We start from the raw sequence: 27,461 nt of genomic DNA on the forward strand, positions 1-27,461 counted from the left end.
AGTTGAACCTCTCATCCTTTAGCAGTTAAGTCACAGGCTGTTACAGACTTCTAAAGAAGAAGAAATTTCCAGAGTTGAACAAAATTTCACCCGTCGTTTTTACTTCTGTACTCCTCTAAAGAGCTTAACACATACACTGACTCATGCATGAAAAAAGTGCAACCCCCTTTATGTAATTATAGAAACCTTGTGGGAGCTGCTTCAGAATTAAACAATGTGTATTATAATTATCAGAAACAAATTCAACCTAACAAAGGAAAATTGGAGACCTGTCTTTCTGATGAAACTCATATCTTGAGAGAAAAGCATACACGTTGCTGCACAAAATTACGTTTCCTAACTACAGCGTCAACCTATATACATTTTCAGTAGAATCAATTTATATTTACAAACCAGCTGAAATCGAATAAATTGAAGGTTTATAGGTGGGAAACCCTCCAAACCATAAATAGTCTTTTCTTACTTTTATCTAAAAAAAAATTCTGAGATTGAAAACAAGAGCTGAACTCAACAAGTTTTGTCTTAATACACCTTAGTATCCCTATGAATATGTTGGGCTATCATTCCATGGATAGGATTTACATGTTGGCAGAGTTCAGGATTAAACTGTTTTGGGAAATAGTCTTTGGAAAAGCAGAGAACATCAAGATTCCTCTTTCTCTTATTTATGTGCTTTCCTTGGAATCAGAGTTAATTCAGGCTAATTTTAGTGAACGGCAACTTGAGACTTGTAAAGGGAGAGGGGTTGAATACAGTTAATACAGTTAACAGAAACCTGATATCAAAATACAGCATTACACATATTTAAATAGTTCATAAGCTCAAACATGTACTCCAGGCATAGCAATTTCACACCTCCATTTGTGAAGATTAAAGGAGAGATCTGTATATGAAAGAATCTGATGGAGTATTACACAATTAAAAGGTACACAGACAAAACAGCCCAAGTAACACAGATGTGTGCGTGTGCACACTCATGTACCTTCTAACACTGTTCTCTAATACCAAAAAAATACCAAAACATTTGCTATTGTCTTTTCTTTCTAGTTAAAGATGTTTTAGATTGATTCCCCTATGCCCATACATTCACAGTTTATAATACTTTCAATTGAGTTTACAGATTTCTTTCAAAACAGCCTCGGGCCAACATTGTGGATGCAGGGCAGTACAAATCCACAGAGCACAAACGATATTTGATTCAAATCACTATTTTTTTTTTTTATGGTCTCTTACCAGTGGTTACTCTTGCTGTAAGACAAATGGCCTGTATTAAATTGCTAGGGTTGCCATCACAAAATACCATAGTCTGTGTGGCTTAAACAGCAGAAATTTATTTTCTCACAGTTCTGGAAGCTAAAATCCATGATTAAGGTGTTGGCGGTTTTAATTTCTTCGGAGGTTTCTCCCCTTGCTTGCAGATGGCCACGTTCTCACTGTGTCCCCATATGGTCTTTCCTCTGTGCATGTGCCTCTCTGGTGTCTATGTGTCCAAATGCCCTCTTCTTATAAGGCCACCAGTTAGTATAGATTAGGACCCACCCTAACAACTGTATTTTAATTTACTCCTTTAAAGACCCAATCTACCAACACAGTCAGATTCTGAGGTACTAGGGATTAGAGCTTCAATATATGAATTTGGGGGGGATACAATTTAGCGCATAACATGGCCCAAGTACATTAAGGTATGAGTGGTTGTCTGTATACTCTCCCCCCAAATTCTCTGCATTCTCTCTTGAAATTTGTAGAAATACAAACAGAGGAATAATGAAAAAGCCAGTAGCTCTTATATTCTTCTTAGTCAAAATCTATGAATATCAGTTCCAATTGACTAGTTGCCTCTTACGCATTTAAATAGATACATTCGTTTGTTTTAGGAAAGTTGAGTCATGACAGCAGCTCTTTTTTTCCCTACTCCTGGAATTACTTAATCAACTTCTATTATAATCACCATTAATTTCTTAGTCTAAACCTTCCTAGTAAATGAAAGAAAAACAAACAAACAAACGTTAAGACCTTTGAAAGGAAAAATAACCTGGGAACAGGAAAGGTTATGTCAATTTTTCTCAGAAAAGATAATGTCATCTCCTGAGAAACCAGAATACTGTCCTCTTTCAGGACAAATAAAAATGTGGCAGAAAGTGAAGTAAGGTTCAAACAGCAAGACTATCCAACTTAATTGGGGCCAAAGTCAACACGGTTTGGTAAGAAGTTTTATAAGGGGAAGTGATTTCAGAATTTATTTCATCAATTCATACTACTTGAATTAAATAACTAGGTCAAAGAAAAAGAAACTTCATGACCATTCAGTGGCTTTACAGAGTTAATTATTTTATATTTTTAATTAATTAAATCTTATCTTAAAATATGGACATATAACCCACGGAAGTATAACATGCCAGCAGTCAATAATATTTATCAAATACTGGCAATGTTTCTAGCTGTGCCTTGTACTAAGAGCGGAGTTGGATACAGTTAATTCAATAACACTAATAAGTATTTTTATCTACACCTAAAAGTTACCTATAAGTCCCTTAAAAAGTTGAGTTACCATATAACTAAGCAACTCCACTCTTAGATATATACCCAAGAGAATACCCAAATGAAACCATATGTCACACAAAAACTTGTACAAGAATATTCATAGCAGCATTATTCGTAAAAGACAAAAAATGGAAACAACCCAAATTTCCATCAACATATGAGTGAATGGATAAAATGTGGTATATCCACACAATAGAATATTATTCAGCAGTGTAAAGAAATGAAATACTGATACATGCTACAACAAAGATTACCCCTGAAAACATTATACTCAGGAAAAGAAGCTAGTCAAAAAAGACCATGTATTGTATGATTCCATTTACATGACATGTCTAGAATAGGCAAATATATAGAGACAAGATAGTAGACTAGTGTTTGCTTAGGGATGTAGCAGAAGGGTTCCAGGAGAATGGGAATTGGCTGCTAATGGGTATACAGTTTTCTTTATAAGTGACAAAAATGTTCAAATTAGATTGTGGTGTTGGTTGCACAACCCTGTGAATACACTAAAAAACATTAAATTATACACTTTAAATGGGTAAATTATATGTGAACCATACCTCAATAAAGTAATTTTTTTAAAAAAGCTCTCCATGGCTCAGGATTTTCTGCAATTTAATTTATCTCTGTGTTTTTGGAGCATAAAGGTATTTTGCCTGGATAACATTCATTTACAGCCGCAAGTAAAAAAAGAAAAAAAAATTACATATTTATTAACTTGGAAATATCAATGAAACAATTCACCTTGTGTTCATTTTTAATGCCACCTGTGACCTCTGTTACTAAAGTCAGTCTACTTCTATAACCTCTCTTCCTTGTACAGATAAAACATCAATTTAGTTTGGGATTTAAAGCAGGATCATTATGTCTGTAGAGTGTTCCATAGTTTTGCTGTTCTAGCAATCTGTGACATAAATAATGCAACACCTTTTCCTTCTCTAAATGACTTTCTTGAGGCATGGGTCTTCATACGTGGAAACAAAAAGGAAAAAAAACGATGAAGAAAAGAAAAGAAATCACCCTGCAGTCATGGAATTCAATCTATTTCTAGTTCCCCAACTGAATTATGAGCCACATCTGTTCTCTTTTGTAGTTGCATCAAAAGCCAACTTTCAAACATTTAGCCATTTTATTTTATTTTTCTCAAAGCAAAGCTAAATCATAGGTAATCTGAAAAGTTCTTGTGTTTTAGTTTTGATTTATAAGTAAGGAAAGGGGAAAAAAAAGACCGGTTTCTAAGTGACCCTTGACCTTTGAACCACAACCTCCTTGCCACTAAAGCGTTCATCACTTCATTTAATCTCCCCTCTCTGCACTGGCGTAGTACAGAGAAAAGGAAACGGAAAAAATAATCTGGGGACTTCATCAATTTTTCATGAATTTTCATTTAGGCCACATCCCCCTCTTACCCTGGTCGATAGATCAAGCTGCTGTCATATATTTACCACCTGGGGCTACAGCTGCCATCTCTAGGCACTGCCACTGACTCAGGCTGCATCACAGGCAGCCACAGTCTGCGTGAGGACCCCTGTGCTCCTTCTGCTCCAAACACAGGGAGCCCTGGAGTTCAAACTGAAATCTTATCTGCACCAGCTACGTCTCAGCTCTCTTGGTGGTCCCATTGGACAACTATGTATTAAATTCTTCAGTGCCAAGTGCCTTACTTGTAGAACCTGCAATTCTGTTTTCTAAATATGTAAAAATCACTTTTTTGCCTAAATACCTTCCTTGAGTTAAAGTGATCTAAAAAGTACATTCTGGATTGCTTTTTTTTTCCAAACCAAGAGGGGAAAAAAGCAAATATGTGGTAAGTGATTCAAATCTCCACTGCAGGGACTGGCCCTGAATAGTTTTTTCCTCAATTATGTTGTTCCGTTACATAAAAGTGAACTCTGTGTTTAATAAAACAAAAAGAGAATGAATAGAGTATGATAAAAACAGGCTAACTTCTATACAATCAGTCAAGACAGACGGTTATCAATAAAACTGCTCATATCATATGACAGCAGAAAGCAAGATTGTTGAAATTAAAAATGAAAATCAAGATGAAGCAGAGTCAAAAATTCCAGATTTTTTATCAATAATTATTTCACAATAAAAGTTATAACAAGGTTGTTTGCTACTTATCCATACCACCTAGATATTCCTATATACACCTAAATCAATTCGCAACCGATTTTGACCGCCCCTGAGTTCTTGAAAGAACAGGCAGCACTTGCCACTCCAACTCCACTACCAACTCATTCTTCAGCTGCTGTGCTTTCTTTTCACCCCTAGAGACCACAGATACTTTTTATTTAGACCACCACGTAGCATTTGCATTGCCAACCACTTTTTCTTTCTTAAAATTATTTCCTTATTTTTCTTGTCACTCCACTTCCCATGTTCTATCACTCCAATACCTCCTCTGAGCCTCCTGAACTAGACTTTCCTTTGCCCAACATTAAATATTCTTTCCAAACAATGGGAGTGATCACAGCCCTATACACAGCTTGCCTGGACAATCACATCTATGTCTATCTACTCCCCTGGCTTCAACCTCCATCTGGGAAAGACTTCTCAATTCCAGAAGCTCTTTCCTTAATGGAATATGGCATATTTTTACCTTGATATTTCATTGGCATGTCAAACAATACAACCAAGCTGACTTCACTTTCCTGTTCTCACTAGAGTTATTTCTCCTGTATCTGCCATCCCTTTGGATGGTAGGTATCATAATATACACAGTCACTCCACCAAAAAACATCTGGGAATCACCCTCTATTCCCCAAACCAACCACAAAGTGATATAATTTCTAAATACGGTTCAAACTATTTCCTTCTTTTAATCCGCACTGCTTTGTTCGGTTTAAAATCTAACATGTACTCTTTTCTGAATGATTTCACAGCTTCTTAACTCCGCTCAATTTCAATCATCATTCCTTTAACCCTATCTTCAATTTTCTTTCAAAATTGAAAGGAAAAACTCTCCTTTTACATAACAAAAAGTCTAGATTTTATGATTCAGCACATGCCTATCTTTCTAACTTACACTGCCCACCAACCTCATTATCAAGCTACCTGCAGCTCTCCAAATACATAGTGTTTTTAGGTTTCCATTCTTTCCTTTAACAAATGAAGAAATGGATATGCCATAATTGAGCAATTATGTTGAGTGTCCTAAAATATGAAGGCCAGACATTTATATGACCCACAGCGGTTCCTATCATTTTATAAAAATACACCTTGGTTACCAATAGGATTGACAAATCACAATGCTTTGACCTAAATTTCCATATTAACACATTTTATGAAACACATAAGGAAATGGAGAAGACTGATGAGCTAATGCGAAAGGGATGAGCAACATATAAATGGATATTATTTGATCTTCTGTTGCCTCAAATGGCATGAACTGTTGACAGGGCATTAGAAGAAAGAATTTTATTCACTAGCTAAATCCAATTTAGAACTCTTCTTGTTTTCCTCTCTAGGTCAGAAGTATTTTTTTAGCATTTCTCAAAGCTCACTGATTTAAAAATAAAGAAAAATGTAACTGTCATAGTACATTGAAAAAAAATTGTGGTTTAAAATTTTCCCTCTAAAACAGTTTGATTAATTATTAATGATGCAATTAAGAAAGAGAGAAATCCTTTATGTTAAATCAAAGTACAAGATACATGTGTGTTGGGAGCAATTTTAACAATGCTAAGGAGCAGAATAAAGATAAGTTTATAGCTGTCTAACAATAAAATGACTGGCCAATTTAGATAAACTTTAATATTGAGAAGAAAGTTAGTGAAGGATTAAAAATAGTTATTTGCTTAAAATAAATAAGCTACGAAGATATATATAGTACAACACAGGGAATTTAGCCAATATTTTATAATAACTATAAATGGAATTTAACCTTTAAAAATTGTGAATCACTAGGTTGTGTACTTGAAACGGATATAATATTATACAACAACTATACCTCAATTTAAAAAATAAAAAAAGTTATTTGCTGCTGAGTGGATAGAAGAAAAACTTTTAATTAAAAGTTCTTTATTTTTATTTATATAAGATGAGCCTGGTTTCATTTGAGCGTTTTTCGAAATATGGTACAATTCTCTCAAACTAAAAATTGGAACAATCATGGTCTGATCTTGAATTCCCCATTAATTTATTGCCTTAGTCTTGGTCACCTAACCATCATGGGTTTCATTTTATCTATAAAAAGAAAGAATAATGCATGTTATATTTACTGTAAAGGGATCTGGTGGGGAAAACAATCAATCGAATTGACATTGAAATATTTCAGTATATTTGAAATGTTCCAGAAATAAGATATTTCAAAATAAAAATGGACAGCAATATTTGTATTCTTGAGGTTCTGTGTATATATTTCAAATCTCACTAAACTGCATTTAATCTAACTGCTTTTTGAAGTAAGTTATAAAAATGAAATTACCTAGCAACTGGCGCAAAATGGCATTGCTAGCAAAAGTTCTAATGCTTATATCTCAAAGTACTTCACATAATAAATTTCTCAAAGCTCATTGATTTAAAAATTTGGGTTTTAGGATTCCTGTAGTTTTTTCCTATTGGACTTACATATTTCAAGCATGGACTGGGTTCCAGATTTCTTGGTACAAAAGCATAAATCAAAAGACTGGATGCGTAAAAGCAAAAGCTTTCATTGTGATAGCTGAATAAGAAATTGTATGATTTTGTTACTAAAAGATGTTTTCATGTATAAAGGTAATGATACACTGTGAGAATTTCAATACACATATACACAAGTTTTATAATTTAGTGTGATACCATATAGCATGTGAGTATAAGTATCAAAGTTAATTGCAGACATAGACCATGAACTATTATCCGGCACTCTCATCCCAGCTATAAAAAAAAGACTCATGCATCCTGAACTATTTCAATTCTCTTACGTATGAACACCTACTGGTACAAGCAGAAAGTTGAAGAGCACAAACTTTTTTTAAGCTCAGTTATTGCCATCTTATTCACAAATAATTCTTGATAAAGTATTCCTTCAAAATAGAGAATACCAAAATAATTATGACACCAAATCCTCACTTATAAACCAGAAAACAAATCTAACATATTTTGAAATTTGTTCTGGAAAACCATCCAGAAAAACAAAGTTATGGACTCAATGATCAAATAGATGCAAAGCCTTGATGCCTTGATTTACTAGTGCTATTTGGGCTACCTGATTAATAAATAAATATATTTTTAAGTGGCAAGGGCAGGACAAATCCTTAGGTACTGCTGATTACCAAAACTGAGCAAGACCTTCCTCTATATGCACACTTTGTCCCTAAACAGAAATCAGTTCTCTTCTCTGATGAATTTTTTGATAAAAAAATATAGTTGCTGTTGTTGGTATATTTTCCCCTGCATGCCTAGGGTAATGATCCCTGAATTTAACCTGGAAGTAAAAGAGTTAATATAACCTAAAGAGTATATTCTTTTTAAAGTTGCCCAATAAAAGTTAGATTTAAAAATATATACATGTATATATAATATATTAGTTATATATAAATAAGTAACAGGAATAGGTACAATATTGAATTTATACCTTATATTTGATCCCATGTTACACATAAACTTTTTATTTTAACATCGCCAACCTTAATATTTTATTATATCTCTCATTAATAATTCAAATTTTAAATACGACCAGCATCATCGCCGCCTTGCTTTAATATAATATCATAATACCCACATTGCTTCAATATAAATAAATTTACTGCAACACCTTGGCTATACATTATTTTGACAAGCCTTCTTTGCAGAAGGCAAAGTAAAATTATGCAGAGAGTATTGATTGTTGTATTCTATAGGTATTAAGCATCTATGAGAACAAATCAAAGCTTATTAAAAAAAAATCAAAGTAAAAGCGCATGCCATTTATGAGATTCATTACGTTTACTTACATGCCACTTCCAGAGATGCATTTCGACTCACTGCTTCACCAAGATAGTTCCTTGCAACACACACGTAGCTTCCTTCATCAGGTTTACTTCTGCGCCCATGCACAATGCGCAAGAAGAATAAGGAACCGCTGGGCAGAAGCATCCTGTGGGACCGGGGATCATCCTTGTCAGTCTCCACCCGCTCGCCATCCTTGTACCACTCAATGGTGGGCGTTGGCCGGCCCTCGGCCTTGCAGTTCAACGTGGTGGGCTCTCCCTTAGAGACAATGACATCGGAAGGGTGCTCCACAATCCTCGGGGGAAAGTCTTCCTGGCGAAGACGAGATCCTACAAAATGTGACAGAATGAAGACAAGCTTTAACATTCCTTATCTATAGCTTTTTTTTCACTTAGGTTCACACTGATAAAATTAAACTATTCAATCATTCAAACTGCACTTACTACTATTTTATTTATGTTTCAGTCTTTTGTTCTTTATGCATCTCGTAAGTCATTCCAAGTCCCTTTTGGAACAAGACAATATAGCAGTAAATTAATACGTTAATTCTAATGAGTTAGTTTTAACATGTTCCATGAGTCAGGACAAATAAAAATAAGCATGAAATTTTCTTTTGGAACCAGTAAGTTGCAATGGGTACTAAGATGAGTAAGGTTAATTTCCTGTCTTCAAAGTGCTTACTATGTACTAGGGGAGAAAGCCAAGTGCTTACAAGTGTACTAGGGGAGAAAGCCAAGTGCCTAAAATACACATATAGAAAACGTTTATCATGCTGGCACTGTGCTATCAGAGTCAACACAAAAAAAGACCCGAACATTATGTACAAATAGTAACTCAATTTAACAGATGAGGAAGAAGTTTAATGACATATATTGTCCAGGACTGTGGAAGAAGTAAGCAGTAGAGGCAGGATTTGAATCCAGGTATGTCTGACTGAGGAACTCAGGTTAAATCACTATGTTGAAATAAGTGTTGCACGGAGGTCCAAGAAATGTATTACAGGAAAAGATCGGGAGAAAAGTAATGTCAACTCTAACTAGAGCACAGTGAGAGGCTTCCCCAAAAAAGGTAGCATTTAAATTGAGTTGTAAAGAATGAAAATAATATGTCAACAGAAGGAGAAAGACATTCAGAATGAAGAAACAGCATGAGCAAAAGGACAGAGAAATGACAATATATGTATAAAACATTTCATAATCAGGGAGGAAGTTAACATGGCAGGTGAGGGTAAAAAGCAGTCTTATAGCCGGAGACAAAAGGGCTTAAAATACCACACTAAGGAGTGTGACTTTTATTCCATATGGCTAACTGATTTTGAGGGAGCAGTGATATGACCATCTGTGTATTAGAAAGGTTCTTTTGGTCTGTACAGTAAAAGATAGATAGTGATGGAGGCAAAAAAGACAGGTGAGAGTTACCTCTATATCCCAGAGAACAATAAAAAGAACCTGACCTTGAAACACTTAAGGTAGAAAAAAGAAGGAAGATATAAGTTATACAGTAAAATAAACACTTGACAGAATTTGGTATTCCATACAGTAAGGAAGAGTGACAGGTACCAATAACTTTCCTGTGGCTACAATGAAAATGGGGCCATTAAAAGTTAGAAGAAATAGGAAGAGAAGGACCTGTTTGGTATTTTAAGATGAAAATTTTGCATAATGTACTGTTTTGAATATTTTAATTTATGAAGTGTCAGAAGCCATTATTTGTGGAAAGGTCCTACCAGCTGCTGCAAATAATTCTAAAGGAGACGGCTGAGAGAACTCTGTCTGGAGACATAATGATAATCTACATACGAGCTTTTAAAAGCTCTTACAATTTTCCAACCAATCACCCAATATTGGCACATTTCTGTTCAATAAACAGAAGTAATATTTACTCATCAATGTTATTCCAGTTAACTTTCAATATTAATTTAAAATTTCTATTTGAATTTAATAAAGGGAATTTAATTTGGTAGTGAATGAACCTTTTCTGAAGAGGATTAACTTTTAAAGGTTGCTGATTACCATTTGTTAGCTCATCAGATGCAGGAAGGAACTTATACATTACAAGTGCTAGGTACCTAAAGCAAGAGTAATTTACACTACACAGGTCAAAATTTTAAGAAAAGAACTAAAGAGACCCAAAGCATTTAAATATGGACAGAAAACCACAACCTGCATCACAGTAATAAAGAAGCTTATATATTGTAAGTACTGAGGCCCTAACACAAATGAGGAACTTATAGAATATAAAAAGTAAGAATTACTTTAAAAAGTAATAAATGAGATCCCAAGTACTTAAATATGAATAACTAATCATAACTTGCAAATCAGTAGCATATTCCCAAATGTAAAGGTCTGGACACATAGCCATAGAAACTGATACTAAAATGCACCAAGAGTTATATGTCACTTTTCATGTAACAGACATACGGTAGCCACAATCCTCTTGTTTGGATACCTTCCTTGCTCTTCTCTAATCTCCCATATGCAATCATCTACATTCTCCCTAATGCCAAAGTTGTTCTATTATTAAAACTAAGCAAGTTAACTGTCCATGTTTTTAGAGTGCTATTTTCTACATCAAAAAGTTCTCTGCCTTATTAGGCAGTTTGGCCTGAATAAGGCCTGAACAGGACCTGAAATACACTAACACTTATTAAATAAAATATAAAATAATAGACTAATAAGAGAATTAGATGCAAAACATCTACACTATTTAGCAATAAGATTTAGAATCTAACATGTCCAATAGCACTCAGAGAATTTTACTCACTTGTGACTATAACATATGTAAACTATCCTAGTGCTGTTGCATTTGGATATTCTTGTAGTAGTTTTACTCCGCTGTTATAAAAAATTCAAAAGAATATCTACAACCTAAATGTAAGAGGTAAAATTATCAAACAATTAAAAGAAATTACAGGAGCATATTTTTGTGATCTTGAGTTAGTCAAAACCTTCATGAATATGACACCAAAATCACATGCAAGAAATATATTTGTTCTTGAAAAAAACATTACAAAAGGGAAAACAACCCACAGAATCAGAAAAAAATTGCAAATCATATATCTGATAGAGGACTTATATCTAGAACATATAAAGAACCCTTACAACTAAATAAAAGTACAAATAACTGAATTTAAAAATGGGCCAAGGATTTGAATAGACATTTATCCAAAAAAGTTAGACAAAAGGTCAGTAAGCACATGAAAAGCTTCTCAACATCATTAGCTATCAGGACAATGCAAATCAAGACCACGAGATACACTTCTCATCCACTAGGATGGCAATAATCCAAAAAGTGTGAAATAACAAGTATTGTCTGGGACGTTGAAAAATTGAGAGCCTCATACATTGCTGGTGGGAATGTAAAATGGTACAGCCACTTTGGAAAACTATCTGGAGTTCCTCAAAAAGTTTTGGAATTAACATATGACCCAGCGATTCCACTGCCTGGTATATACCCAAGAGGAATGAAATCTTATGTCCCCACAAAAACTGTAACATTGATAGCAGCATTATTCATAATAATTTTTTTAAATGGAAAGAACCCAAATGTCCATTAACTGATGAATGCATAAATGAATGTTATATATCCACATAATGGAATATTATTCAGCAATAAAAACGAATGAAGCACCGATACACACTATAACATAAGTGAACACTGAAAATATTATGCTAAGTGAAAGAAGCTAGTCACAACATGATTCCACTTACATAGAAATGTCCAGAATAGTTAAATTCATAGACAAAAAAATAGATTTTCAGTTGTCTAGGGTAGGTAATGGGGGTGAGAGGTGAAGGGGGACTGGAGAATCTTTTGGGGGTGATGAAAATATTCTAAAATTATTTATGGTGATGGTTGTACAACTCCATGAAAATAATAAAAACTATTATATTGTACACTTTAAATGAGTAAAGTATGTATGAATTAATGTCAATAAAGTAGTTTTTTAAAAGTCATAAGTAAAGGCACTGTGAACAAATTTAATACAAGGCATTGTAACAATTCACGTTCATTCTGACCAATAGTTAGGTTATTTTCCTCATTCATAGTTTTAAGTTTAAATGTAATCATCAGGCCAGCAATGGCCAATAGGGCATAAAATAAAGTTAAAAGGTTGTACCAGTCAGATAGACGATTGATAGTCATATAGGTAGGTAGACAGATAGAGAGAATGATATGGAGATATGCAAAAACATAGCTGCAATCTAAATTTTAAGATGTTATTAAAAGTGAGGGAATTAATTTAGAACTCCCTTAAATTCAGACATTACACAACTATAGCAGTGACCCTTAAGATGGGTAAGCCTTAGACAGGTTCGTGAATTCTTCGAAATTGTGTATAAAAATGGGTATTCTTGTGTGGACAGGAGGGAGTAGTAGCAAGAGGGGCTACAGACTTCATCAAATTTCCAAAGAGGTCTGAGGCTTTAAAATTATGAAGGGCCACTAAAGTACTAGGATCAAAACAACCCCATTATTTGGTTAAAAAACAAAAACAAAAAAGATAGCTGAGTTGTCAGCCAAAGTCACTGGGGATTCAAAACCCAACAGTAGAGGGGGCTGTTCATCACGTGAAAAGACATGAAACAGTTTAACTTCAAAAGCTTTGATATCCAAGGGCAAAGAAGAAATACAGGGTCCCCAGCCCAACCCCAGACCTACAGAATCAGAATCCGCATCTTAACAAGATTCCCTGGCAATGCATATGTGCATTAAAGTTTGAGAAGCACTGCTTTAAACAGTTTTAGTATAACCTTGAGCTAAGGATGGTTTAACATTTTTAGCATGTTGTTAAAAAAAGAGGAGGAAGAAGAATAAAAGAAGCAGAAGGTGAAGGAAGAATGAGACTGTATATTGTCCACAAAGCTTGAAATACTGTAATCTGATCCTCTGCAGAAAAAGTCTGCCAATTCTGCTTTAGAGCACCTGTTTATCAATTTCCATTAATAACTTTAGTTTATTTGTTTATTTTTTTATATAGGACCACAGAACTTTTTTCTCCAGATTTCAGATGAAAAAATATGTCAACAGCAGGAAAATAATATTTTGCTCATGTAATGGGAAATATTCAGGATCTCTATTTGGTCAGATGCGCTAAGCACTGTATCAGAATTACTATCTGCAATTCTAACTTTGCTTGCAGCTAATAGCAAGTCTGGACATTATTTTATATCTCAATTATGAATTGTGCAACAAAATAGTCAAGTTTAATCTAAAACATTTTATTCAACTGTCTTTAGCTATTATAAAGAAACAATGTAAATTAGTCATAGGGTACTATAGGTGAATATCCAAATGTTTATTTTTACTGTCCAAGAAAGTAAGCTATAAAACAGTCAAGTGATTTGTCCATAACTGAACAGCTAGTAGAGGCAGAATTAGAACTCAAGGCCTTTCATCCAAAATGTACTAGGCTTCTGAAAATGCTGGAAGCTTAAGTAAAGAATGCACACTACAATGAGACTAATTACAAAACCCCTTCTAAAATTGATTTCAATAAAATAAGTCAATTTAATGCCTCTAGTCGTAATAAAATCAGAAGACATCTTCCTTGTTTTTTCCAAGTGTGATTCTTAAAGTACCGGCATCAAAATCACCTGGGATATTTTTTTTAATGAAGATTCTTGGTTCCACATTGAACAGAATGCATCAGAAGTTACAAGTGGAAGGATCTAAGAAGCTGCAGTTATAGCATGCCTACCAGGAGAAGGGCATGCACTTATATCTGGCTAGATGTAAGCATGCCACAGAAATACCAAATTAGTGAGCTGAATGAAGATGCATCTTTGAATAATGTTCTAAGCACCCAAATTTACATAATGGATTATTTCCGCTTCTCAGAGACTCTCAAACAATGATTTTGTAATGATTTTAGTAAAATATTTAATAAAAAACAAATTGAATGGTTTATTAGTGCTTGAAACTTTAAAGAATTGGAGGTGAAGTATAAAATCATAATTTGTGAATATATTTAAATTTAGTTTTATTTAGTCAATAACCACTCATTTGCAGTGAGTGCTACAGAACTGCTGTTTTCAGAAGTGATTTCAATTACATAATATAATAAAGGAGGATAAAGCACTGAGAACACCTGTTGATTTCATTTCACATATTTGAAAGTAAACTTCTTCTGTCTCCTTATTCAGTTGGAATATAATATTTCCTTGGACTAAGCTTTATTTTTCATTCACATACTAGATAGCATATCTAGCTAAGCAACACATTTCAAACTTCTCTGAATTTTCCCTCCAGCAAAATTTCTATGCAGTGTCTGTTTTTCTTTTTCTTAAAAACGTATGTAATATACATTGTGTCCTAGTTCATAATAAGTATGTTTGTTTTAACAAAATATTTTCCAAAAAATTTAGTAAAATAAAGCCAGCGAGATATTCTATGATTACTCCAGATCTGAGTGTGACCAGAGATTCTTCCTGAAGTTATCCCTCCCCCAGTTCGAGAGGTACCTAGTGCAACATGAAAAAGTGAAGGCTGGATGACCCATCACAAAAAAGAGGTGGTGTGGTAGGAATAAAGGAATGGGTTACTGACCAGCAAATATTTATGCCTCACTTTTACCAGGTACAGATCAGAACACCAATATCTCAAGAGTTGGTTTAGATGATTAAAAGAAATCATATATATAGATCACCAGGACATGTGGTAAGCATCCAGTGTACCTGATATTTCCCGTCTATAATCTATTACAAATATTCTTTCCAGGGCTTCCCTGGTGGCGCAGTGGTTGAGAGTCCGCCTGCCGATGCAGGGGATGCGGGTTCGTGCCCCGGTCCGGGAAGATCCCACATGCCGCGGAGCGGCTGGGCCCGTGAGCCATGGCCACTGAGCCTGCACGTCCGGAGCCTGTGCTCCGCAGCGGGAGAGGCCACAACAGTGAGAGGCCCGCGTACCGCAAAAAAAAAAAAAAAAAAATATATATATATATATATATATATATATATATATATATATATATATATTCCTTCCAAAATTTGCCCCTTAAAACGAATCACACTGACAAGTTTCTCCTTTTTGAGGTCATTCTTGTATTAATTTTTTCTGCATGGTAAATTTTAGCTAGACCATGCTGATTGCTTTACACTAGATTTCAAAAGGATTAAAGCCGTTACTGCTTTCCATTTTACCAGAATAAATCCTATTCAAAATTTCTCCATAGAAAGAAACATATCTCAGTGCCACTACTAATGCTGTCCACATTTATTAGTGAGCTAATGTAATTTGTAATGCAATGGAGTTAATTAATAACTCCATCAAGTCTGTCCTTAGAACTGTTCCATCCTTGAATTCTTCATAATGATTAAGTTCCAGTGTACTTCCCTTATCAGTGGGGGAAATAGAAGAGGGATACAAGAAACTTCTTTTTCCTAGGAGTCCTATGATGCGATAAGATGTGGTGAGAAAGCTAATGTTTGGAAAACACAAAGACTGTTTTATCCATTTGAACCTTACTGAAATTCTCTCAGGAGATGATCTAATTTAGCAATGAACTAAATACATTTGTAAGATTCTCATTTCTTCTGGAAGCACAGCAGTGTTAAAAATAAGTTTAAATTAGAGAGGACATCAAAATTAAATTGAGGCCTGAAATACTACTTATTACAAAAATTCTAAATGGCTTTTTTTTTTAGATTCTTTTCCCACGTAGGCCACTACTGAGTACTGAGTAGAGTTCACTGTGCTATACAGCAGGCTCTTATTAGTTATCTATTTTATACATAGTAGTGTATATATGTCAGTCGCAATCTCCCAATTTATCCACTCCCCATCCCCTAGTGACCATAAGATTGTTTTCTACATCCGTGACTCTACTTCTGTTTTGTAAATAAATTCATCTGTACCCTATTTTTAGATTCCACATATAAGCAATATCATATGACATTTGTATTTCTGTGTCTGACTTACTTCACTCAGTATGATAATCTCTAGGTATATCCACATCTCTACAAATGACCCAATTTTGTTTCTTTTTATGACTTAGTAATATTCCATTATATCTATGTACCGCATCTTCTTTATCTATTCGTCTGTTGATGAACATTTAGGTTGCCTCTATGTCTTGGCTATTGTAGTGTTGCAATGAACATTGGGGTGCATGTATCTTTTTGAATTATTGTTTACTCTGGGTTATGCCCAGGAGTAGGACCGCTGGGTTATACGGTAGTTCTATTTTTTGTTTTTTAAGGAACGTCCATACTGTTCTCCATAGTGGCTATACCAATTTACATTCCCACCAAGAGTGTAGGAGGGTTCCCTTTTCTCCACACCATCTCCAGAATTTATTGTTTGTAGATTTTTTGATGATGGCCATTCTGACTGGTGTGAGGTGATATCTCACTGCAGTTTTGATTTGCATTTCTGTAATAATTAGTGATGTTGAGCATCTTTCATGTGCTTTTTGGCCATCTGTATGGCTTCTTTGGAGACACATCTATTTAGATCTTCTGCCCATTTTTGATTTTTTTTTTTTTTTGATATTGAGCTGCATGAGCTATTTGTATATTTTGGAGATTAATCCTTATTTTGGTGCTACCTGGCTTTTTAATGTCATAAAACTAAAGGGTGTGAAAGGAAAATGACAAAGATTAAAGACATTTCTTGTCAAACTTGGCAGCCTTAATTCTGTAAGTTTCAGTTGTACAATATGGCATCTAGTATCGTCCCTATGTATACAGTCTTCCAGGTCCAACAGGCAAAACATTGAGCTACGAGAAGACCCTCTTGTCCCAAACCCCATTTTAGAGTTGAGAAGGAGAAAGAAAAAGAGAAGCAAATAATTGAAGTTTCTTTCCCCAAAGCTGAGACTAGAACACTTTGCCTTAGCTGGGAGTCCATTTCCAGGATAACTTTTTCTTCTCTGTCTCTCCTCCTTCTTACCCATATTTTGGGTAAGTCTAAAATAGAAAGTCCCAAGTACTAGATTTCAGTTATTGGGTTTTTTTGTTTGTTTTGGTTTGGCTTCTTTTTTCCTTGGGCATTGTTTGTTAGGTGTGTGACCTTAAGCAAGTTACCTAAACTTCCTCATGGTACCATTTCTTCATCCCCAAACTGAGGCAACTAGAAGAGTAAGTTGCTACAGGTTCATCGTTTTATAACATGATACAATTTTTATGGCTGTCACATCATAATGGACATAGCCATAGGAAAAGATAATAGGGAGCAAGTTAAATTTATTACCACAGAGCAAATTTTTAAAGATATACACTATAGATTAATGTTCATACTTTTAATATAAGTAGAGATTAGAAAGGTTTGCCCTTGATAGGTCTTATGTCTACTATCAAAAAGCAGTGGTTGCCAAAATACCTTCTTAGAGCACCCTCCAAAGGTTAACAATGATCTAAAAGCTTTTGTTTAAAAAGCAGCTCGTGTAACTTAGAATTTATTCTTAAATTCTAAATTAAGAATTTATTCTTAAATTTATTGTTAAATTTACTTACATTGCCAATAAATACATGGTGCTACAAATCATTTAAACCAAACACCAACCGGTAAAACATAGATACTTATCTTAAAAGTAAATTGTTTATTTAAAATATAAACCATCAATTATTTATAATATAATCTTAGTCAAAGATATTAAAATTTCCTTCCTTACTCAGGGTGAGTAGCTGCTATTTCAGGATAAGGTAACTAAGGCAGCTTTCATAAAACTTTTCTCTGAATTTCACAACTGTATTTCAGGTCTTTATCAGTGTATCCTTAGCAGAAATTACTGAAAATATTGAAAGTGGAACACATTTTCCCTCTTTGTTTCCCCACCACCTCATGTTATTCAGTACCCTTGTTACATAAGTTTTTAATTGCTTAACACAGTAATTCATTTTCTGGCTGCCTGTATCCAGTGCAGTGAGCCACTGACCTCTTGTGAGCAGGTGGGCCTAGGTCACAGAACACCAGACGGAACACATCCAGACGGAAGGCAGGACTGGTTTGGGCAAGTTAAAACCAGTCGCAGAAAGCAATCAAAAACAGGGGTTAAACACATGAGAATATCTATATAAAACTGAAGAGAAATTTTGAAACCACCAGTCTCTAAGTTTCCAGTAAGTTTTTAGTAGTGATTTACTCCTGAGAAATAAAAAATTAATTTCCTACTTTATAAATTCATTTTCCAACAATTCAGTGCGGAGCCAACGTATTAACCTGGACACTCATCCAAAACTATTTCAAATCAATTTGCTTCATCTTACCATGGTTGAAGTCATTCTTTAAAGAGTGATTTGCCACCAAATCAGAGGTTTTCATGGGTTATGCAGATTTGCCTTATGGTGACAAAAACAATCTGTATTCCAGGAAGATATCTTTGAAATTTAGCTTCTTACTGTCGTATTTATAATATTTTGATGTGGTTTTAAAATTGCATTTGGCTTTGCAAAAGATGATGCAATGAAACAATCTCCAACCTCATTCAATTGTTTAATAATGTTTAATTTTCTAAAAACTATCAATATTTATTTGGTGGAGACTATGAATGGGTTTCCAGAAAAGGGCATTCTCCTTACATAAACTCCTAATGGACTGATAACATTTTGGCTTTCTATTCTACTTCCTAAGCAATATATTCTGAAAATGCTGTGGCAGTAGCATTAATCTTAGTAACTGCAGAGTCAAAGGTCCCAGGGTCAGTGTCAGAAAACACCATTCCTACTAGCACTGATACTTTACACCTGTGCTAATAAGCTCTGTTAAATATTTAGTTTCTGATAAATTTGCCTAAAACTCGACATATTTTCCTCTAATCTGAAATGTTTTATTATAAATTTAAATTGAGATTCAATAACCCTAGTTAAAATTGCAAACATCATTTACTATATAGTAACTAAGGCTTTTTTAAACAGAACTGAGAATGTTAATACAATCCAGAAACTTTCTTTAAAGAATAATGGCTAAGTCATTATCCCCAAAATTATAGCTGTCATAAGCCAAATGTATTAGCTGCATCGTCTCCAAGTCATACACACAATGACTGGTTTTAGACTTGTTCATTTCCAACGGACATCCAACTGCAATTTGGCCTAACATATGAAATCGCATTGCGTTACACCATTATCTTTTTAAATATGGTTCTTAAACCAGGGATTACCTTATGTGGAATAGAGGTAAAACAAGGAATAGAGGATGACATCTCAGATATTGGGGGTAAAATTTTGTTTGCATGCACGTTTTTAAGAAATAACAAAGCAGATCTTTGACAGCTGATATAGATTTTCTGTCTTTAAGAAGACTCTGACTTGCAATTGCTCTTGTCCAAGTGTGAGACAGGAGTATGAAATCAGGCAAGTTTCCTACCCTCTCCACACTTTGGTTTCCATATCTATAAAACATAGCAGTACCAACCTAATATTGTTGTGAAGACTACATGAGATTTTTCCATGTGCTGAGCACACAGTAAGCACTCAGTGAATGTTCACTACTATTAGTGTTACTATAATGTATAATTCTTTTATTAGTATAACCTCTATCACTATACTCAAAGGAATTTGTGATCCCATAAAGCTAAAGACTACCATCTATAAAATATAGTCGAGGCTTCCCTGGTGGCGCAGTGGTTGAGAGTCCGCCTGCCGACGCAGGGGATGCGGGTTCGTGCCCTGGTCCAGGAAGATCCCACATGCTGCGGAGCAGCTGGGCCCGTGAGCCATGGTCGCTGAGCCTATGCTCCGCAACGGGAGAGGCCACAACAGTGAGAGGCCCGCGTACCACAAAAAAAAAAAAAAAAAAAATACAGTTTCTGCCTATCTCTCTATTGTGATTTTCTACTACTGCCTGTCCTTACCTACCAAATCAAAGGTCATTCTGAATAATATACCTTACCTACATTTCCCTAAAGGCTCCATGTTTTCAACAACTCTGCACCTTAGGTTTGTCACATACACTATCAAGTTCTAAAGATGAAAATATTAGGTGCTCAATCAATATTATATATAAATGCATGAATAAATATATCACTTTTGCTATTCTTTCCGTGGAGCTATAGCAACTAAAGAATACTTCTACTGTAGTTCATGACAAATTGGATGTGTGAGACTTTAGTACCAGCCATTACTGTCTAGGCATGCTGAAGAAATTACCTACAAATTATATTCATTGGAATTTAATCAAATATCAATGTTTAATAATTCTTTGTGTGTCCTTAAATATTTTATTGAAATAGGTTATACCAATACTGATGATTTTTCTTTATGTAAATCTTGAAACCACTGCGTGATTAATACATGGGAAGGATCTATTTTTTGGTGACTTTTCCATTATAAATTTAACGAGAATTAAGGACTATCAAAAGAATCTTTTCGAGGGCACAATAACATGACTGAAGTTAAATGAAAAACAGGAATGGGAGTATTATCAGAACACTGTCTGAAATTAACCCTTACCAGTAGTTTAAAGCGGTGGTGATAAAACCATTTTCTCACTTTTAAAGTAACATATTTCTTCCTGGAAGTCTCTAAATTACAGTTCTGTGAAATTATGTATCCTTAAAATAAGGCTAAGATCTCTTGCGATTAAAAAATAAAATAAAAAGACAAGTCAAAGGTGGGTACAGCAATCCCAAAGATGAAAAGATTTTCTCTTGCATAGTAGGAACAGCCATATTGTATTTAGTTTTTCTTAATGTTGTACAATGGACTGATGTTGTACAATGTTGTAATTCTTTTTCTGAAGCCTATACCTTGGAGAGTAAAGGAGGTTTATAAAGGTGTCTGAATACAACTGATACTTATTGCTTTGTCTTTGACGATCAAGCTCAGAGTGAATGAGCTTTCACAGTTGACCAAACCGAATGGAAGTGACAGCATCACATTTCTGTGGAGGTATTTGCAATATAGGCACCTAAATTCACTGTTGAAGTGTTTATTCCACTACAAACACCTTGAACAAGATTTTGATCCAGAAGAGGTTGAAAAAGAAGCCATGTTTAATCAGTTGCAAACAGTTCTTAGGCTTGGAATTGAATGTTTTCAAATCTTTAGCATGCTGTCGAAAAATTTCAAAGTTGTCATTTTGTCCTTCGCTTTATGCATTGCATTAAAATAATAAATAAATAAATGTAAATCTATGTTAGTCTCTAAGAAAAAAAGATTGACTTAGTAAATCACAATGATTCTGATATAACTTCTGTCGTAAGGCGTACAAATGGTTAGTTACATTTAGACTGAAAATCAGAGTAGCTTTAGCCTAGCAGATAAAGAATATGAGTTACCTTAATTATCAGGATACTTTTCACTTGGGGATCTACTTTCTCTTCATTTTTGTTTATTTATGCTATCTGTTGATGCCTTTAAAAAATTAGTGATTTAATAAAACTTTAAATTTCCTTTCAAGGGATGTCTTCTGTTTCAGAGTGAAATGACCACCAGATAACATCATTGCTGCAACAGGAATACTGAGTGTAGTTTTCAGTTAAAAGAGCTTGTCTGCATAGAGAAAAACGAGCTTGTTTTTCTGCTGGATGGAGAAAAGCAGCAAATGGGAGTGCTATAAATATTTTTAAATGATCTTTTTCTGCTTGAATTATGTTTCACTAAAATACATCAGAGACTCAATTCCTTGGGTCTCTCAAAAAACGGCTGCAGTTTCTAGAGAACTTATGAAAAGTGTTATTTTCCACTCATTTCATTTACTTTGAAGCCTTATCAGATGAGGGATCAAATGAAACCGATCATCCCCAGGTTTTCCCAGGTTATTACCATAAGGACACGGAATTAACCTCCATCCAGCCACTCTCAAAATGCAATGCTTTCTTGTCGCAAAGCAAAAGAAGTGGAACACAAAGAATTATTCTGGATTATGTTGAAGGGAAGGAAAGACAGGCAGAGGAATAAAAAAGTATAGAGTTATCGTAATTGTGAAAGACAAGAATAACAATAGCTTAGAATAGGGTGGTTATTTTTTTAAATGTAGGAAGTTGCTTTTACAGTCAAGTACTCAATACATCAAACTCTGACAAGTTGGATTTTATAAAAAAGCAACAACTGAAAATCTGGAAGAAAATGAAAGGTGTATGAATTTTAAAAGAGTATAATGATGTTTGCTTAATATTCCAGGTAGGTATACTACTTTCAAAAGAGGCAATAATAACTGTATTGGGTTTTTTTTTGTATGAGATATGCAAACTGTTGTTGACATTTAAAAAATAAAGAACACTGTTACTGGGTACTTTTGTTATCAATTTCTATCACTAGGGAGAAAAAATCTTTGAGTTACATGTAAAATACTAAACTAGAAGTTTGAATTAAGTCAAATAATTTCTGACTCAATAGTTAAGGAGTCCTAAGACCTCAGCTCTTCTCTTCAGTGCATGGGGACTCATTCCCTCTCACTGTGTCAGGTATCGTTTCTATGACAACAAGAGCCAAATCTCTAGTTTAGTATCTCCAGTTAAGGAAAGCTCTAGGCTTGTTTCAGGTGCCTGCGGAATGCTCATTCATAACCTCAAATTCTGTGTCTCTCAAAATGGATCCCTCGCCTCTCTCCTGTCCCATACCTCATCCTTCTCTTCTTCCTGACATACTTCCACCTTTCTTCAAGTCCCTAATACTAAAAGTCTTAGTTGTAGGGTTTAACCCCTCAATCTCTTTCATATCCACTTAGGCATAGATTCCTGTGGATTCTTCCTTCTTTTTCTCCCTTTATGTCTACTGCTCACTTCCATCCCTCTCTAGGCTCAATTTCACAATATCATTATTCCAAAAGCCTCTGAGTTTCTCAGTTCCAAGTACATTCTTATTCTTTTCCCTCATCATTCTATACCTAGAAAAATATATTCGGATTTTAGAGAGCTAGGTGTAACTTTCCTTTAAGCAAACAAAGAAGTAGGTTAGCCAGCTAAATCTTTTCAAACTTGCACAGAGTGCTCTAAATTCTTTTCACTCCCTTGGCCAGTAAAACTCCATCTATTCAGCCAGCTGAGTTACAAATTGCACTCTTCTAAGTCCAGCTTATGCAGCCAGGATTAAGCAAATTGCCTTGTGAGTTTTACGATGAAGCACAAAACTCTGAACTGTCATGCCAAGGCTCGGCATTTATTTGGACAGCATTTACTCATGCTGCCACGATGTCTTTGCAACACTGATTTATAGTCAAAGGTGCCAGAACATCATTTACTGTATTAAAGCTTGGCTGTGTTTCTCCATTTTCTGAGTTCACTGCACATTTGAAAAAAATATGTTGACTGCAGGGGAAAAAATGAGATGCAGAACCCTTACTTACTGAGGTAGCTTATGCCTGATAAATGTATCTAAACTGCCCACACCGAAATCAGGCCTACGGAACAGCTTCGTCACGTGAATCCTGAAATGATGATGCAGGCATTGATAAAATCAGGCTGATTTTTTTTCTATTTTACTTAGGAGTACCTTTAAATATAAAATAAAGAAATACCACCTAGTAAATAAGCACCTTAATTTAATTTCTAAACATTCCCTGTGAGATAATTAGCAAAAAAATAAGAAAAAAAAAGACTGTAGTAGCTTCAATGTAGTTAACACGCATTCACCAACCTCAGTATTTATATGTCTACTATGTGAAGTCTGAACTCAAATGTACAAAAACAATTCACAGTGAAAACACACCCAGTGTCTAAAGTCTATCAACAATCAGGAAATGGAGGACGTTGTATATCTGTTGTCATTAGTTTACAACCAAGTGATTTCTTTAATTATCCTCAATGGGCTCAACAAGGTATTAAACACCCAATGATCAGTCACGGAAACAAAGGCATGAATAAGAGCACAATGTCTGACTTTGCCAGGCTCAATGAGCACCACCTTGATGTACTGATGGTTCTTAATGAAGACAACCGCCACCAATTAGACAACTGACAATTAGCTTGAAAACTAAAGTGTCAAAACAGGAACAAGGGACTGACCCCTGAATACTAAATTATTTTTAGGTGGCATTTAACGTCTCACAACAGCAAAAGACAGATTTTAGGGGTTGCTCTTTACTACAACGAGGAATTCTGCTTTACACTTTACATTTTGCAGGTTTACATGTTAGCTTTCTTTTCACTCTTCTAAATTTTGCTGGAATCTAGCTTGATACACTATTTCATTATGATTAACTTGTATCAATGAACATACAATTAGAAAGATGGGCCACAAACAATATTTAAACATAGGATCTAAGCAGATAGTTCATAGATTCTGGATTTAGACAGGCCTCAGGTTTAGTTCTGGCTCCTAGAGGGCAGGTTATTTCTTAAGTAGAAGATACGAGTGTCACATTATTTAGCCAATATTTAGAGTGACTAAAGCTATTTTAGTACCGGGGTCCATCCAATAAGGATTGAGGAGAAGCCCCAGGTCAGCCTGGGGAAGGAGTGGCCATTTTTGTAAATATATCATATAAATAGGAGACACATAGGAAATATATATCATACCCATATATATATATATATACACACACACACACACACACACACACACATACACACACACACACACATATATATCCATACATATATCTTATTCCCACATCAAGAATATTGCCTGAAGAGATCATTGCCCACAGAATTTTCTTCAAAAAACCAAAAATTTTCAAACACTTAACACACTTTTACACAAGCCACTGCCTTCCCGCACATAAAAAAACAGTCTTTCTGTTTGTACACCAGCCGGCATCCCACATTTGCCTGTACTAGGATTATTTCTGAATGATGTGGCACAACCTTTAATGATATGCTTCTTGCATCACAGGATTCGATGTTCCACTTTTGTCCATCTCATTGCTTTAGTCTCCAGAAGTTGCATTTGCCTGATAATTATTAATACACAGGGGCATTTCTGCATGGCTGTCCTTAGAGCCCACACACTTGGGCTGCCTCAGAAGTAAGATCACCTTTGGATCTCCACTGGCTCTGTTCCCTTGGACGGGATCCAAGACAGAACTGCCTTATGCTGAATTTCACTGCTGTGGCCAGTGGTGTAATAATGAGGTTCCCATGTCAATACACCTTGGATTTTCAAGGGTCGTATTTCCAATATAAGCACAGGCATTTAAAATGATGTGTTTCTTTTAATTTCATGTCATTCAACTTTTTTCTTTCAGGATCAGGTCCAATACTATACACCAAAATGCATAACAGTCAATAACTTGAAATTTCCCATAAACTAGCATAGAGACATCACACACACACACACACACACACACACACACACACACACACAGGTATAAACACAGTCACAGAATTATGGGAACAAAATTTTTCTCATTCTTCCCTTCAAGGAGGAGTCTGCCACTCAACATTAATGTCAAATATTTGAGTCATTAAGCAAAACATATAACTCCAATGGATATCTTATAAAAAACAGAATGTAGAATATATATAATTTTATAATCAAATTAATATAGCCGCTCATTTTTAGTGGAACCATGTCTAGTCATTAACGTAAAACTTCAAATAACTATGTATTTATGAACAGAAATATATGAGCAAAGATTTTCAAGCTTACTGCACTCCTGCCAAAGGCACTTAGTTGTATGCATGAGGCAAAGGACACGGGTCTACCCCCAGAGTCAACTGTAGCTAGCTCAGCTGAAGAGACCTTTCCGATTCTTGGCAGAATAACAGATTCTCAAGCAGAGAGGGGATAGGGGTGAGATTTTTTCTTCTGTAAGTAACTTAATGAATGAAGTACTAATTAACATTATGGCATTGATAAATGGAGAGAGAGATTAGGGATGTACTCGATATTCAGATCTTCGCAGATGGACGGTCAAAGCCACATTAATTCCTATCTCATTGGAGCATCTGCTTCTCCCATAATCCACTGCCCCTTGGTACAAACAACACAAACTGTTGTGACTCAATTCGATTTATATCAATCTAATTTCTTTTAATCCAATTTGTATTCCAATCTACTACCTTCTAATCACTTAAATCTTCAGCCTCCATCTGGTAAATTTTCTCTCAAAATTAACCGAGCAGATGCCTCTGCGATTGTCTTCCACAGTCAAGCTAATCAGACCCTCGCAGTGGCCTATAGAACCCGCTGAATAGGTACGTGACTTGCGGTGTTGCCCTTCCAGTTACAAAATCTGTGAGGTAGGAAGACCATTTAATATGTCATTAATTGGTTCATTTGCATAACACTGCTTGGGAAGAAGCACTGGACACAAAAGCCAAGAGAAGAAAACTACAGGAAGAAAGCAAAATGCGCTCATTTCTCAAATGAGCTTTACAGTTCAATCTGTCTTCTCTTTAGGTTAACAAACATGGGGTGAGAATACTATTTAATATTGCATGGTCTAAAAAGCTACCTACCCTCTGCAGGATATGGTATTAGGGGAGTTTTGTCTAGTCATCACAAAGTCATACTGAGACCTACCTTTGGTTAGCAAACATATTCTTAAAATATGCTTCTGAATTTTGGAGCTATCCACCAATTTATTCACTGGAGCATATGTCATATAAACAGTAAAGCCCCTGGCTAGCACTGACTTCCACTCCCACGGAAGTTCCACTGTGATCCATAATTAACACCACAAATTAAACATCCCCTATGAGAAACCTGGCAGCACTACCTGTGGAATAAACACCATTCTGGAGACACAGTAATTAACAAAAATGTAAATAAATAAAAGGACCCAAGACATATAAAGACAAACACTATACTGAACTGAAGTGGAACCATTTTTCATAGGAGACTTGGTTTCATTAATTTACAGTCATACTTACACACACAGTGTATCTCGATAATATTTTGAAATATGTTTTTCAAATTTCAAGGTATCATAAATAGAAATACTAAAGTGTTCCATGTGCCCACATAAGGATTTATTCTCAGGAAGCCTTTCGCTATTAGAAAAACTTGAAAAATTAGCATAGAAAATCATTAAATCTATAACATAATCTTAGAGTGAAGAATTCTTGATAAGTCAGCCTCATTAACATTATGAAACAGAAAAATGTCAAAATGCCTTCATAAAGCATAACATAAAGCATAAACAGTTGGATTAAACAATTGAATGTAGAATCTATT

General features: G+C 35.0%; 1 protein-coding gene across 11 annotated transcripts in view; it reads right to left on the reverse strand.

The window, feature by feature from the left end:
- ROBO2 (roundabout guidance receptor 2) overlaps window positions 1–27,461 on the reverse strand; it is a 1,654,780-nt gene that overhangs the window by 516,121 nt on the left and 1,111,198 nt on the right. For all 11 annotated transcript variants that reach the window (XM_067739210.1, XM_067739219.1, XM_067739215.1 and 8 more), the window contains one exon: window positions 8,463–8,789. In XM_067739210.1, coding sequence (XP_067595311.1) covers window positions 8,463–8,789 — 327 coding nt within the window. The remainder of the gene's footprint in view (window positions 1–8,462; window positions 8,790–27,461) is intronic.

The sequence above is a fragment of the Pseudorca crassidens genome, chromosome 5, assembly GCF_039906515.1.
Source record: "Pseudorca crassidens isolate mPseCra1 chromosome 5, mPseCra1.hap1, whole genome shotgun sequence".
Taxonomy (NCBI): domain Eukaryota; kingdom Metazoa; phylum Chordata; class Mammalia; order Artiodactyla; family Delphinidae; genus Pseudorca; species Pseudorca crassidens.